The sequence below is a fragment of the Saccopteryx leptura genome, chromosome 2 (genome assembly GCF_036850995.1).
Source record: "Saccopteryx leptura isolate mSacLep1 chromosome 2, mSacLep1_pri_phased_curated, whole genome shotgun sequence".
In the NCBI taxonomy this organism is placed as follows: domain Eukaryota; kingdom Metazoa; phylum Chordata; class Mammalia; order Chiroptera; family Emballonuridae; genus Saccopteryx; species Saccopteryx leptura.
This window is the reverse complement of record NC_089504.1, coordinates 235,718,897-235,735,060: the sequence shown is the minus strand read 5'-3', so window position 1 is coordinate 235,735,060 and position 16,164 is coordinate 235,718,897. Positions and strand designations below refer to the sequence as shown.

Here is a 16,164-nt window from a genome sequence, read left to right as displayed (position 1 = left end):
GAAACAGATGGTTCTCCATACTGCGTACATTAAGAATTTAATAAAGGGACTATTGACTAGTGCAGGGGGATGCTGGGAGACCACAGGAGGGGTACAGCACACTGTGCCCACTAATGGGGGCAGGGAGGACCAGACACTGTTGCCTCCTCTAGCCTGATGGTGGAAGGGACAAGTTATGAGAAGGGGCTAGCTGTGTGAGGAAGGCCCCCAGACAGGAACCGTGCCTGCTAAGTCTCTTCCTTAAGGGTGTTGGGGCTTGATTTTCAGGGGCCCCAAAACTTTTTACACAGGGGGCCAGTTCACTGTCCCTCAGACCGTTGGAGGGCCGCTACATACAGTGCTCCTCTCACTGACCACCAATGAAAGAGGTGCCCCTTCCGGAAGTGCGGCGGGGGCCAGATAAATGGCCTCAGGGGGCTGCATGCAACCCTCAGGTTGGTAGTGTGAGGATGCCTGATTTAGATCCTCCCTGGCCCTGTTCCCCACTCTCCCGCTCCTTTTCCTTCCCGTCAAATCCTCTGCTGCAGTTTGAGTGTGTTTACGACTGGAAGGCTTGACAAACACCTGAGTTTGATTCAGGAGCTCTGGGTCAGACCTGAACATTTTTATTCGAGCCTGCCCAGCTGGTGCAGGAGCTGCTAGGCTCCGCACCTCGCACTGTCCCTGCAGCTCTCGGCTTGGCCTGCCCTGTGGTCACAGCGCCAGAACCCCCTCCAGGGCACGCTGTCTGACTGTACCCGTGCAGCTCTCAGGACCCGCGCTCAGTGTCTCAGTGCCGGCTACAGGGGCCTCTTGCGTCCTGTCCAGCTAAAGTCACTGGCACCTGCACCATTTACAACTTGTCCTCGTTGCCTGCTGCCCGCACATGCTTGCTGCGGCTGGGCAGTCGGCCAACCCTGAAACAGAGGTCAGCATGCAGGAGGGTTATTAGGACATGTCCTGGGGACCAGCACCGGGGGAAGCCCTCCCCATCCCTGAGTCCTGTGGCCCCTGCACTCCAAACTCCTCCCTTCCCAGCCCCAGGCCAGAAAGCCCTCTTGGAGAGGGACTGTTGCTTCTCTGTCACTGAGGCCAGGAGCCTCAGAGCGCTTGACCTGTTTCTGGGCAGTGTGGTGGGAAGAGGCTCCCCTTGGAATTAGACTGGCCTCGTTATAAACTGCAGCAGGGTGACCTTGGACTTGCTGATGACCTTGGGCAGGTAGGAAGGGACAGCACTGAAGCTCACAGTTCTGTGTCTGTAAAGTGGGTGACAGTGCCTGCCTGGAAGCCACGTTGTGAGGGTTACACAGGGCTTGCTGTGTTCTCAGTGCTGGCTGCCTAACAGCATCAGTGGGGAAAAGGCTGAGGGACATTTCATGCATCCTGAGGAAGCTCCCAGCTTCCTCTTGTAGAGGGAACAGATGGGGCCTGGTGATCTCTGCACTCACCACAGGGAAGACATGGGCACTCTGGAGGGAGACAGGCAGATGGCTGCCTCCGCGGAACAGGAGGACGTTGGCTGGAGGGCCACAGCCCGCTTGACAGAGGGCTGGCCACTGGGAGGAGCTGACCTGCGTGGGCTGGTCAGCCACATTAGCACTCGCCCCAGAAGCTGCCCCGCTCTGTGACCGAGGATGAAAGAGGGGCAGTTCTTTTTGTGGGAGCTGCGAGGTAGACCAGCTTGCTAGTGCTGAACAATCTCGTCACAGGGTCATTGAGTTGGAAGAACACTCTTCCTGTGTGTCCCCGCTTTATTCTCACACTGTTGTCACATGATACTTCTGACATCACTTGTGTGGATTGCCTCCCACACACCAAGCTGTCCCCCCTGCACCAGCTGGCTGTTCTCCATTTAACTCAGTTCTGACACTGTCCACCTGAAGACAGCGTCAGATCCCACAGGTTAAGGGCTCAGTCCAGAAAGACTGCCGCCACCTTCAGGTTGTCGCCCGTACTTCTCACCAGGTGACAGCTAGAAATCAGGGCTCCCCACGCCCCTTCCTGTCAAGGTGAATTTTGTTGTTTCTTTTTAACTGGTTTTACCTGCATAAACATGTTTGATGGGCAGGGAAGTGGGGTGCACGGAGCAGACGTGACTTGTTCCCGGGTAGGCAGAAGGGGCTGCATCATCATTAAAATGCTACTATTTATTGAGCACACACTGAGCGCTTCACCTGTATTGCCTCATTTAAACCTCATCATAGGAGGAATACGTTGATCCCAGATACTTACTGAGGGCCTACTACGTGCCAGGCACTCTTGTAGGTCCTGAGAATAGGGCAGGGAGTGAATGCATGGAATTCCTGACCTGAGAGAGCAAGGTTTATCATGTTGTAGCACGTGTTATAACTTCCTCCCTCACTAATGCCGTAAAACGTGAAGTGTGGCGCTGTCCCAGGCCGTAGGCCTTGGGACGACAGAAGACATGGTGAATAGGGTGCCGAAGGAAGGCAGTTATCAAAATGTCCCGTACCTCTGAGAAGGCCTCCGGAGGATGTGTGCCCCCAGGTCGCGAGGGGCTCTCCCTCCAGCTGCCTCTGCCTTCCAGGTGAAGCAGATCATGGAGGAGGCCGTCACACGGAAGTTTGTCCATGAAGACAGTAGCCACATCATCTCCTTCTGTGGTGAGTCCATGGCCCGTGGCCTTGAAAAGTGACTTCTTTCTTGGTGGGCTGCCTCGGGGAAGTGGCATGTTTGAGCAAGGATTCTCCCATCACTTTTTTTGCTTTGTAACTTTGAAGTTATTTTCATATTCCAAGGGCACTTCATTAGGGGATTGGGAGATACAGAAAGCCTAGAGACCTCTGTGCCCCAAGAAAAGGTGGACATGGCTAACATTGGAGGCCTGGCTGCCCCTCCAGCGAGCTCAGTTTACACTGCCCCTGCCCCAAGCCACCGAGGTCTTGCGGACGAGCAATGGACTTCATGTCCTTTCCTCACTCTGCCTGTGTCTGTTGCCAAGTAAAAGAAGAGGTTGGATGAGGACTTAAAGAAAAATAGGGAATTAAGAGCCGTCGACACATCCGGAGGGACCATGTCCAGCTGGCTCAGCAAAGGAGTCGGGAGCGGGGCTCAGAGTGTGAGTCAGACTTCTCTCCTTGAATCAGCTATGCTCACAGGGTTCCAGAAATACCCGCACCATCAGGTTCTTACTGTGCATGCCTGATGGCTAGAGAGATGTGTGTTTTGTGTGTCCCTGAGGTCAGGATTCAGCTCATAATCATTGTGGACATATAAGTGGGTGTGGTTCTTCTTTTCTCCCCCAAAAGCTACTTATTTCATGTTTGGAGTGTCTCATAATGAAGGACATGCTATAATTTCCATCTCATAACCTTGGCCCCATGGAAATGCCCATCAGCTTTTGTTCAGATGGCTAGAAACACCACCCATTGGCCTGTGACATGCTGAGCACACAGCTTGACCTGGAGCCCACTGTTGTCACTTCAGCCCCTTTGCAGCCAGGCCGACCTGGGTTCAAATCCCACTACCGCCACCTGTTTGTTGGGTGGACTTGCCAAGATCCTTTTTTGTTAAAGTGAGATATATAGGTGTGTATATATAGGTGTATGTGTCTATATAGGTGTGTGTGTGTGTGTGTATACACACACACATTTATACAAATACATAATGATGGTGTGCTTTATATATATATATACACACACACACATAAATATAAATACGAGGAGATAATACTCAACTTTTTTTCTCCTAGATATTTCTATTTGTCATTGAAATAGTATGCATCTCCATTTCAGGACTTGTTAACATACCTGTCAGTTAAAGACTTGCACGAATAGAAGAAAGTGCTAGTTCTGATCAAAGCTTCTGGGTGAGAGATTCAGTGGCACTAAACGGAGCCTATAGGACCTACCTGAGGTGTGTTTTATCCATTGTTCCTGTGAGCCATCAGCAGTCAATGTCTACAAGCCTGGATAGATGATTAATTTACTGTAACAGAAACAAATGGAAAGAACTGTATAAGTTAGCAAAAATGAAGATATTGTAGAGATCCTCACCTAGAATACTTTAAGGCCATGGTAAGATCGGGCATTCATTCAGAACGAAGTCATTGCTAACAAAAAACCAGGACAAGCGATTAAATGAGAACTTTTCAGTATTCCTTCTTGCTCGTAACATTACCTTGGCTGGGCACTTGCCCAGGAATGCTGGCTTACCCTTCTGTCAGATGACAATAAGTAGAACACTTATCTCCTTGGTTTTGTCACAAGGGTCAGGTAAGGTAAACCTTAACACCAGTCTGACGCCTCACAGGTGCCCAGTAAGGAGTAACTCTTATTATGTCCTCATTTTTTCCATAAACATTGATGATGCTCCTATTACATACCAGAGTGAGCTCCCAGTCTGCTGTGTAAGACAGAAGATAAGAAGATACTTAGTCGTGAGCTCTTGCAGTTACCAGCAATAAAATGGAAGCTTTCAGAATGGCCTGCACAGGGCCTGTTTTCAGAAAGGAATTTCGAGGCCCAGAGAGGGAAGCTGATTTGCCTGAAGTCACACAGCAAGCTAGTGGCAGAGCCAAGGCTGCACCCAGAGCTGGGCAGGGCCTGCAGAGGAAGCATAGGTATCGGAGGATGACGACTGAATCCTTTATGGAGGCGCTAGTGTTGTGAGCACACCTTGGATGCAGACCTTGGTTTGAATTTTGGTTCCATCACTTGTTTGCTGTGTTCTCTGGGCAATTCGGTTTACCTCTTGAGCGTCAGCTTTCATATTTGAAAAGTGGGGATGGTTTTCCCTGGTGGGATGGAGCTCGTAGGAGATTGATAACGTCAGCTGTTCCTGGAACCAGTAGTGATGGTGATGACAGGACTCTTTAACGCAGCTAAAGCTCAACAGTCCTGTGGTCCTGCTCCCCTACCCCATTAACAGGAGGAGTAGATCACAGTCGTAAAGCACTCACCATGTTCGCAGCTGTGCGAATGCTTTCTTTTCCACCCCATCCTACTTGCACCCTTGTGAGGTTAATGTTCATTCTGTCCCCATTTTACAGATGAGGAAACGGGCTCAGGGAGGGGAAGTCATGGTCCAAGTCACACAGCTGGGTAGAGGCTGGGAGAGGAAGTGAAGAGAGGTGGTCTGACCTTAGGCTGTGAGTGTGGGTTAGCCACTGAGCTCTCTTTCTCCTGTTTTTGGGGGTGGAAGGTGGAGAGACATACATGCTTCACCCTGTGATGCTGTCACAAATCTGATTCTGGGGACCCCAGCTCTCCAAGATGCCTGTGTGTCTGAAACTCTAGCCTCGCTGGGTGCTGGGGAGCACCAGCAGAGTGGAGCCTGCTAACCACCGTGTCCCTGCAGCGGCTGTGGAGGCCTGCGTCCTGCACGGGCTGCGTCGGCGGGCGGCCGGCTTCCTGCGCAGCAACAAGATCGCGGCTCTCTTCATGAAGGTGGGCAAGAGCTTCCCGCCAGCGGAGGAGCTGAGCCGCAAGGTCCAGGACCTGGAGCAGCTGATCGAGACTGCGTGAGTGGAGTGTACAGCACAGGCTGGGGTGGTCCCCCAGACAGTGTGCGCTCCAGCTGGGGCTCCGTGAGAGCACATGCCTTCCAGTGCCCTCTCTGCTCGCCTTGCTGTTCTTCAGATCTGCCAGACTGTTTTCCACCCCAGGGCCTTTGCTCATGCTGTGAACCACCCGGTTCACATCCCTCATCTTCCATGGCGGTTCCTGCTCCTCATTCAGGCCTTCCCCTAGCTAAGTATAAATTCCAACCCTTATGTTTATTTTCTTCCCAATTGTTATCACCATCTGTAATTATCCATTTATCTGTTTACTGTTTACTAGTTTTTTGTTGGTCTCCTTTTTTTGACTGAACTCCATGAGGACAGGTGACTATATGTGTTTTATTTCCCATTATGTCCCCAGCGTCTGGGAGAACCTAGCACCTGGTAAATGCCCAAGAAATGAGTGTTGAATGAATTAAGTGCTTCCTGTGAGCCAAGCCCTGTTCTAAATGCAGCAACACCAAAGTTTAATGGAACCAGTGTGGTCTCTGTTCACATGGGCCTGTGGTTAAAACTCACATTGAGGCAACCACTAAAGGCGGAGAGGTGACTTCACTCAAATCGGTGGCAGATTGTATATGATGGAGGGAGGCTCATGGCTTAAGTGTTTGTATATAAATGCCTCCCCCCATAGTCACTTCTAGAGTTCTAACTACACAGCCAGGCCCCAGACTGGAGCCCAAGCAGTTGATGCTAGTGGCCACCAGGAGGACCATGTTATGAAAGATATTAAATAGTGATTGGACTTCTCGGGAAAGAATGCATGGATTGATTAGCCATGTCTGTTATGGGCAAGGAAAGGGAGAGAGACATGCATGCCATGTGTTTAGTGTCTTTGCCATGGGTGATCACTCCACTTCACTGGATGAGAAATGGCCCTTCCCTTGCCCTTCAGGCCCTGCCTGCCCAGGGCTGCCAGCCAGAACTGCGTGATGGGCAGACCTTTGGATTTGGCATTGCCAGCCCCCATTTGGTATCTGCATCCCCAGCTTCCTGGTCTTCAGGTGCCTTCCAGTCCATCTGCTAAATTCCCAGGTGTTGCTGATAACTTTTTAAAGGGATGGATTTTTATGGGCCTTCTACAATATTTGGAGAGACTTGTTAATGGGGGAATTAGAGATGCCCGTGCCAGGTGGTACAGGAGAGGTATTCATTCATGCAGTTGCTGGTTTGTGAGCTTATATTCTGAGCCCCTCCTATAGGCCAGGCACTGTGTTAGGCCTTGGAGATACAGTTTAAGAGAAACCATTCTCGCCCCGTGGTAGACACTTAGGAAGTAGTAAATTAAAAATAATAATTGAATCACTTAGTCCATGCCCTTAAGGTCACAGTATGGAGGGGAAGACAGAAAAGTGAGCAGGAAGTTATGCTTCAGAGTCTGAGGTGGGCACAGAGGAGGCCTCCCCCAGATCTGGCTGGTCTAAGAGGACTTCCTGCAGGAGGGGTTGTCCTCACAAGAGACCTACAGAGTGAGAAGAGGTTAACCTGGGAATGGGGCAGGGAGCAAAAGCAAGGAGAACCAGCAGCTCATGGAAAGACCTCAGGTGAGGCTGGTGGCCTTGGGGATGTGCAGGTATCTCTTTCTGGCTAGATCAGAGGTCGGGAACCTATGGCTTGCGAGCCAGATGTGGCTCTTTTGATGACTGCATCTAGCTCGCAGACAGATCTTTAATAAAAAAGAAAATGTTAAAAATATAAAACATTCTCATGTATTACAATCCATTCATTTCCTACCGCTCATGTTCATGGTTGTGGGTGGCTGGAGCCAATCACAGCTGTCCTCCAGGACAACACCAAATTTTTATTGGATAATGCGTAATGTACATGGGTCGTTGTATGGCTGTCATGGAATTACATTTTAAAATATGTGGCGTTCATGGCTTTCTCAGCCAAAAAGATTCCTGACCCCTGGGCTAGATCATGGGGTCAGAAAGGAGGGTGCTAAGGGGATGATGGAGAGGTGAACAGGAGAAAGGTCATGGAACACCCGCCTGTCAGGTTGAACTTGCTTCTCATGGGCAATCAGGGGCCACTGAAGGATCTACGATCTAAGACTCTTCTTGGCCAGCACTCCTTTCCAGAAGAGAGAGAGAAGTATCAGTATGAGATTCTGGCTTACCCACCAACAGTGTATGAAATTATCTGTTACCACATCTTCACACTCACTGGGCATTATTTTTTTAACTCTACTTATTTTCCAGCAGCAGTATGGTTTATTTGTACAGAGGTCAAACATTTTCCCATTTGCATTTTAGTTCTGTTGGATTTTCCTTTCTGTGAATATCTCTTCTCCTTCTTTACTGGTCCCGAAGGCGAAACCAGATCCAGGGCCTCCAGGAGAATGTGCGGAAGCTTCCAAAGCTGCCCAACCTGTCCCCTCTCGCCATCAAACACCTGTGGATCCGCACGGCCTTGTTTGAGAAGGTCTTGGACAAAATTGTGCATTACCTTGTGGAAAACAGCAGGTGAGCTGGAAAGACCAGACACCTGGGTGCACTCTGCCTTCATCTGCTGGCGGTCTTAGGGATTGCACCCCTTGCACAAAGCCAGTTTCTTTTTCCCCTTTAATACACACACTTGATTTTAAAGTTATTAAATACAGGTTGTCTGGATATGTGAATCTGAACTAACCTAGCTTAGAACCTTGGGAACATTCAAGTGTTTAATAGCAATGCAGGTTCTCTGCATTGAAGAGTCAGAAGCCAGGGGCGTTTTTGAGTGTGTCAGACCAGCATTGTCCACATTAGTTGTCTAGACAGGAAGGCCTGTTAGTTAATACAGGCTTTTGGGACAACAACATTTTATTGCCTCAATAATATTAGAAGGGTAGATATCATGTGTGCCTCTAAATGGCTTCCTGTCTGAAATGGAAGTTGCAGTAGAAGCAGATTGAATCAACCAGGCCTCAACTGCCTGCTAATTATCATTCCTGTTGCCTCATTCCTAATGTGATAAAATTCCTAATTTTATTACAGCCACATATTAAGCGGTTACATGCCCAGCACCATGCTAAACTAAGCGCGTTACGCCTGTTGTCTCCCTCAAAACCCTTCCAGCAACCCTAAGATATTATCCTCATTTTAATGATGGGGCAGCTGAGGTTTACGAGGGTAACCACGTGACAAGTGGAGGATTAAACCTAGTCTGTCTGCTGTTAATGACCAGGCTGTTGGATTGTGCGCCCTCTGCTGGTCACCATCCAAACCTGCATTCCTTTCTTCTTGCTAGTAAATACTATGAAAAGGAAGCACTCCTGATGGACCCTGTGGATGGCCCCATCCTTGCATCCTTGTTGGGTAAGTGGTCAAGTGCTCTGAGTTTCATCTGACTTTCTGGTCTTGGCTCACAGGGCACCTCCTAAGGGCCTCTCTCACCTCCCTCCAGTCTTCCTCATCAAAACTTACCTGTTCCTAGGGTCTTGTGCTGGCCTCTCCTTAGCAGGACCCTGGGGCATTTTGGCTGACCGGAGGGGAGGGACAGTGAATGGGTGGCGCATCTGGTGGTAGATGGAAGGGCGGACTTTCCGGGCCCGAGCATGGCCAGCTGCCGTCTGCTCTACAGTGGGGCCCTGTGCGCTGGAGTACACCAAGATGAAGACAGCAGATCACTTCTGGACCGACCCCTCCGCCGACGAGCTCGTCCAGAGGCACCGCATCCACAGCTCACACCTGCGGCAGGACTCGCCCACCAAGCGCCCAGCACTCTGCGTGAGTGGGGTGGGCGCCTGGACCCTGTGCAGCAGTTAGGCTAAGTTCCTGACTTGGTGTGGGGTTGGCATGGAGTCTAGGCCTCATCCTCTACCTCCCCTCACATTGTCAGATTCAGAAGAGGCATTCGAGTGGCAGCATGGATGACCGCCCATCCCTCTCCGCCCGCGACTATGTGGAGTCCTTGCACCAGAACTCCCGGGCCACCCTGCTGTATGGCAAGAACAACGTTCTCGTTCAGCCGGTGAGAGCTCATCCTGGGCCCACATTTCCACTGGTTCCATGTTATAGAGAAGTTCCCTTTGGCTCCGAGTTGCTCACTCATTCATTCATCCATCCACCTACTCACCCATCTGTGCATTCATTTGCCAGGGTTTCCTCAATCCATTCATTCATCCACATGCCAATGATTCCTTCTGTGGAATCCATTCATCCATCCATCCATCAATATCTGCAGCCAATCACTTGTCTTCCAGTCTTTGTGTCCACCATCCCTCTATCCCTGCGTTTCCCATCACTCCTTCATCCATCTGCCTGTATTCATCCATCCATCCATCCAGTCAGTCCATCTGTCCATCTACCTGTTCACCCAGCCATCTCTCCATTCATTCTCTCTAATTACTCATTCAGCAAACATTTATATGGAAACTGCAAAGTGTTAGATGTTTAGGATGTCAAGATAAACATCTTCATAGTTACTATTTATTAAGCACTTCCTATGTGTCAGTTGTGGCTTCGACCCCCTGTCAGGGCACATACGGTAGGCTACCAATGAATGCACAATTAAGTGGAACAACAAATTGAACACTTCTCTCTTTCTCTTCCTTCTCTCTCACTCTTTAAAATCAATCAATTTTTAAAAAAACTTAATGGAAGTCACAATATAAATAGCTGTGACCAAGTTTGCATGAGATCAAAGCAATGACAATGACATCCCAGTGATGAGATGCTACTGATTATAAGATACATCCTCATTTCAGATACATTAACATGTGAAGCACAGATGTTCATTCTACAATGGATGAAAGGCGGCAGCAGCGCTCCCTGGTGGTTAGACTGAGATAGTGGGTGTGGCCCTGAGCCATGCTCGATAAATCCATAGCAGATGTCAGTAAATGTTGTCGGTCTCCGAATGTTGAGGTGAATTTGGTGGAGGAGCTGTCACTTCTATAGGCGAGGCTTGCAGGCAGCCCTCCCCAGCACCCTCACTTGGGATAAATAGAGAGGTGAGAAGCTCTAGGCAGATTGGGAAGACAGAGGGTCAGGCTGCTGGGCAGGGCATATGGGGATATTAATTTAATGAGGGGATATTTGGGGAGAGGCTTCTCAGTAATGTCCAGGGGATGGGACATAGAGCTCAGCTGCCATTTTCTTTTCCTTTAATGTCTTCTGCTTTGGATAGAGTGATGTTGAGAGGGGCCAAACTCCTTCCTGGTTCTAAAGAACCCCCCCAACCCCATCCCTGCAATAGGGCCCCTCAACCTCAGAGGGGAAGCATGGGTGTGAAAGTGTTGGGGGTGGGCACCTCTCAAGCTGGATCTATAAAACCCATCCTGGATGGTTGGCTGTAAATGGCTTTGCTTAGCATGGCCACTTAGAAGGAAGTTCCGAGTCTTCCAAATGGCCGTGACCTTGGGGGGAATAACCCAACCTCTTGGTTTTGGTTATGTGTCTTTGAGTCGATTGGACCGAGTTCACTGTTGACTTTGGCACTACGACCAGGCCTGAGTTCTTCTGTCTCTGCAGAGGGATGACATGGAGGCTGTCCCGGGGTACCTGTCCCTGCACCAGACGGCTGACATCATGACCTTGAAGTGGACGCCCAACCAGTTGATGAACGGTTCCGTGGGAGACCTGGACTATGAGAAGAGGTAGGTGCCAGGTTGCTCCCCCCCGCCCCCGGACCCTGCCTGGACTATGAGAAGAGGTAGGTGCCAGGTTGCTCCCCCCCGCCCCCGGACCCTGCCTGCTGTTCCACCTGGCTGTTACGGCCCCTTGGCCCGGCCTGCCTGCGGCAGTACCCTCCTGGGTAACTATAGGTCTTAGGAGGCTCCGGAAACGGACCAGAATAAGTTTGGAGTGTAAGAATTAGAGCCCCGGGCGAAACACTACACAGAAATACCTTTTGGGTCTTCCGAGAAGCAGACACCAAGCCAGGATTCAACATGCAGGAAGAAAGTGATGAGCAGGAGGAGGTCAGACCACAGTACCAGCCTGGCCCTGCCAGGGGGAGGGGAAAGGAGGGAAGGGTGGACAGGAAGCATCTCAGACACAGAGCCGTTCTGAGAATGTTTGGCCAGACAGTTGGGAGTCCCAGGTGAAAGTTGACCGTGGGCTGACGCTGGCACCCCTGCTTGCTGTCGTGGCTGAGAGGAAGCGTGGCCCTGGCACAAACATGGTGACACATCCAGAGGGGTGGCCTCTGAAGCCGTTGGTCAGCTCTGCTCCCCACAGCAAGGTCTCGTGAAGGAGACCCAAGTCATACATTCCTGTGGCTGCCACCAAGCCCAGGTTCCTGTGGCCCATGTCTCATTGTGTTCTGAGGGGAAAAGCAATTTATCTCAGGACAGCAGTAAGCTTTGAGCTGAAAATGGCACACCTTAAGTAAATCACAGAGAGCATTAACAGTGCTTTTTTAAGGTGCCAGAGCTGTGTTGAGCCTTTCAAATATGTGCTTCCATTTCAGCCTCACAGCCACACTGTGCAGTGGGTATTAATGTCATCCCCATTTTCAGAGGAGGAAGCAGAGGCTCTTAGAAGCCTTCAAGTCACACTGCTGGGACCTGTGACGTCCAAGCTGTTAAGTGGCTTTTCTAACGCCTGCCTGTGAACATAGGGTGGCCTGAAGTTAGGGTCAGAATTAATCAAAGCTCAGATACCAGCAACAGAAAACCCACACTCAAGCTGTCTTAAGCATTTGTGCACATGAACTGAAAAATCCTGGAATGGTGGCTTTAGGCATGGCTGGATCCAGGGACTCTAATGAGGAAGACCTGAATACTTTCCACCTCTTGGCTCTGCTTCCCTGGTGGTTGACTCCATTCTCAGGCAGGCTCTTTCTTGTCATGACCCCCACACACACATACACATTTCTAGACTTCTAGCATCCTTACCACTACTCTCCTAGTAGAAAGGAGCATCTCTTTTCCAGTAGTTCTAACATAAGTCCAATAATTGAATCTCATTGGTTCTGCTTGCATCATTGGGAATCCCTGAACCAATCACTGTGTCTGAAACAGTGGCATATGCTGATTGGTTAGGCCTCAGTCAGATGGCCATTCCTAGAGTTCTGGAGTGGAGGATGGGTGAGGTCAGCTTTGGCCACATAGACTTGGTGCAAGGAAGGAAGGGATCCTTAGAAAATTGGGACCAAAGAAGGGGAAAAAGAGGCTGCAGACTGGATGTAGATGTTGGGGACAGGTGGGTCCTGGTGAGAAGGATGGAGGAACCCATGGTGTAGTCTTTTGGCCTCCTGAGCCCTTCCCCATGATGAGGTGGGTAGACATCCTGCAGGTCTAACTTCTCTCCCCTTCCAGTGTCTACTGGGACTACGCCATGACCATCCGCCTGGAGGAGATTGTCTACCTACACTGCCACCAGCAAGGTAGGGACCAGGGTGGGGAGCACAGGGCTGGGGTATTCCATCTGGATACCTGCCTGCCCCCTCCCTCTTATGGACTGTGCAACCTCAGACAAGTGATTTCACCCCTCTGAGCCTCATTTCCCCTCAGTGGAGATTATACCAGCATCTACCATGAGGTTACTGTGAGGATCAAGTGATGTATGTTAAGGGCTCAGCATCAAACTCATGGTGTGAGTTGCTGATATGAGTGTTTATGATGTGCCGGGCATGGTTCTCAGTATTTACGTGCCTGTTTAACCATCACAACTACCCAGTGATAGGGGCTCTGTCATTCCCAGGTCCTCGGTGAGGAAGCAGCATCGCACAGACACACAACCTGCAAGCTGCAGAGCCTGGACTCGAACCCAGATCCTAGTCACTGCTAAGTCAGTGCTCTGCAGACCTTGGGTTAATAACTAGACTTCTCTTTTAAAGCTCAAAGTAGATATATTCTTAATAAGCAGAGAGTCATCCTACTTTGGAAAACAAGGGCTCAATCTGTGGCCTGTGAAGGCACCAAACATTTAAGTTTATTTAATAAGATAGATGTGGGTTCAAATTCAGGCCCTGCCGCTTACTAGCTGCGTGACCCTGGGAAGGTTACGTAACCTCTCTGAGCCTTCTTCAGTTTTAACATTTGTAAACTAGGCAATAATAGGCTTGTCTTATATTTTGAATACTACAATAAGATGGTGTCTTTAAGGTGATATGCTTATATACAGCAAGTGCTCAATACATGATAGCGACAGTTAATGACTGCACTGAGGAGGGGTGGGTCTCAATGCCTCCATATAAAAACAGATCTAGTAGATTTGTAGAGGGTGTTTGAGGGACTTGGGGCTTTGGGGGACATCCTTTTCCTGTGGTGGGAGGCTGAAGGGAGGCTAAGCACACTCTTTGTGACCATGACCTACTGTTCCCAGTCAGTGACAGTGGTGGGTGGGTGACAGGGACTAAGGAGGTAAAACTGGCCCTGACTTTCTGTCCAGGCCTCTTCCAGAGGCTCAGAGCAGGTCCACGTGTCTGGCTCGGCATGCCCGGGGGGATGTGTTGGCTGGGAGGGCCCCGTCACCATGCCTCATAGTGACTTCCTGCTGGGTCTTCTGTGGCCGGGTCACGGTGGCAGTGGACAGCGGCGGGACAGTGGTGCTGGTCAGCCAGGACGGGATACAGAGGCCACCCTTCCACTTCCCCAAGGGAGGGCACCTCCTGCAGTTCCTGTCGTGCCTGGAGAACGGGCTGCTCCCTCATGGGCAGCTGGACCCGCCACTGTGGTCTCAGCGGGGGAAGGTGAGCGGTCCTGGGGCTCAGGGAGCCTGGGGGTGGGGGTCTCCCCTGGGCCCTTACAGGGCTTTATGGGCTCATTCATACCCATTCCAGGCTCTCATGTCATGCAGTTGGGGACAGATATGTCCCAGGGACTGTGCACTGGGATGTGTTCTTTCAGGGCAAAGTATTTCCTAAACTGCGCAAGCGAAGCCCTCAGGGTTCCGCCGAATCCACGTCTTCAGACAAGGAGGAGGACGAAGCCACGGATTATGTGTTCAGGATCATCTACCCCAGCCTGCAGTCCGAGTTCGGTGAGCTGCCCTGTTCCTGGGGTTGGGCAGCCATCTGTTACTGATCCTGAAAATGACCTAGTTGTTTGGAAGTAGAGGATAAGAGGCCTGGATTCTGGGGCCTGCAGGGGGGCCTGGAATCAGAAGTTCATATCTTGGTGGCATTAGTCCCCCCCCTCCAAATAACCACTCTCTGCTTAGCTAATAATGCTGCCACTGGCCAGTAGGTGGCATGTGGTAGTGGCAGTGATATGGGCTCTGGAATCCTGGTTGAACTTGGGCACGTCACTTTAACCCTCTGTGCCTCAGCTTCATCATCTGTAAAAAGGAGATCATGGTAGTACTTGTGCTCAGTAAGTGGTAGCTCTTGTTAGTAGAAAGAGAGGGGGACTTCAATAGAATAGACCAGCTATGCCAGTTACGGCCCAAGGGACCCTGGGTGACTGAGTTATGTCATCATTCTGAGCCTCAGTTTTCTCTTTTGCAAAATGGGAAAAGAAATGCATTCCTACAGGGCCGTTAAGGCTGATGAGGCCCGCCTCTGCCTAGTGTGGCCCCCAGCACATAGGAGGCACTTTATACGTACCAGCATTCTTCCTTCCTTCTTCTAATCACACACAATACGTGGGGCTGTGGGGGAGGCGGGAGGCGGGGGAAAGGCTCAGGTCCGAGGAATTGCTTCTTCTGGCCGTTTCAGTGTTGGCCCACCTCAGACTTTCCATTTCACTGGTGCTTTTTGTTTTGTGTCTCAAGTTCTTGTCGACCCCTCGGGCAGCACGTCCCCCGTCTCCGTAGGCCCTGCCTGGATGGTGGTTCCTGCAGGCCGGTCCATGCTGGTGGTGGCCAGGGGCAGTCAGTGGGCGCAGACCAGATTGGATGCCACCCTCCCCACGCCAGGCTTGAAGCAGCAGCCCCCCAGTAATGTCTGAATCCCCCCCCACCTGGGGCTGGGTGCCAGCCACCTCTGCCATGTTGTCATTTGAGTCTTGATCCCAGTGGAGATGGAGGCAAAAGATTGATGCCCTTATACTGTCCAGGCTGAACCCTGCAGGATGCAGCTTGCAGTGTTGTGGGTTCAGTAGTGAAGGCATCCATTGGTGATGTCTGCAGGGTGGGAGGGGCTGGGCACAGTTCATCGACGCTTCCCTGAGATTGATGACGAACTACGGCCATTTTTCTAGAACATTTTACAGGAGCCGCTGGTTTTCCTTGATGAGTTTTTCAGGTCATTGATGAGTCTGCTTGGGGAGGAGTAGTGTAACAGGCCGCTCTTGGTGACCCTCAAAATCTCATTCTGAAGCGGTTTTCTACTTTATCATTGGGTAGGAGCTGGCTTTGTCAGCCACTGAGCTCTGATGACAAGTGGGGCGAGTCCACAACACCCCTCCCCTTGCAGCACGTGGGAAGAGGCCAGGTATTACCCATCATCCTTGAGGGCACATGGCACCTGGGGCAGACATGCACCCTTCGTAGTTTCCCAGAGCAGGGCTTGTCAACTGTGGCCTGCAGGCCAAATCCAGCCTCATTCTCTATAGCCCATGAGCTGAAAATGATTTTTACATTTTTTAATAACAAAAAAAATCAAAAGCAGAATATTTTGTGACAAGTGAAAATGATATAAAACTTATATTTCCGTGCCCATAAATAAAGTTTTATTAGGACACACCCATGCTCATTTTTTTACATTTTGTTATGGCTACATTTGCACTAGGACAGCAGAGTCTAGTGGTTACCATAGCAACCAAATGACTCACAAATCCAAAGGTAATTTCTGTC

The 16,164-nt window shown here is 50.5% G+C and overlaps 1 protein-coding gene across 6 annotated transcripts in view; it reads left to right on the top strand.

The window, feature by feature from the left end:
* SGSM1 (small G protein signaling modulator 1) overlaps window positions 1-16,164 on the top strand; it is a 70,768-nt gene that overhangs the window by 19,169 nt on the left and 35,435 nt on the right. For 2 of the 6 annotated variants that reach the window (XM_066370643.1, XM_066370638.1), the window contains exons 3-13: window positions 2,528-2,603; window positions 5,299-5,461; window positions 7,813-7,965; window positions 8,729-8,796; window positions 9,062-9,207; window positions 9,320-9,451; window positions 10,954-11,078; window positions 12,744-12,811; window positions 13,956-14,119; window positions 14,277-14,409; window positions 15,142-15,306. In XM_066370643.1, coding sequence (XP_066226740.1) covers window positions 2,528-2,603; window positions 5,299-5,461; window positions 7,813-7,965; window positions 8,729-8,796; window positions 9,062-9,207; window positions 9,320-9,451; window positions 10,954-11,078; window positions 12,744-12,811; window positions 13,956-14,119; window positions 14,277-14,409; window positions 15,142-15,306 — 1,393 coding nt within the window. Of the gene's footprint in view, window positions 1-2,527; window positions 2,604-5,298; window positions 5,462-7,812; window positions 7,966-8,728; window positions 8,797-9,061; window positions 9,217-9,319; window positions 9,452-10,953; window positions 11,079-12,743; window positions 12,812-13,955; window positions 14,120-14,276; window positions 14,410-15,141; window positions 15,307-16,164 lie in introns of all 6 variants that reach the window. The other 4 variants (XM_066370639.1, XM_066370640.1, XM_066370642.1 and 1 more) reach the window with 4 other exon arrangements.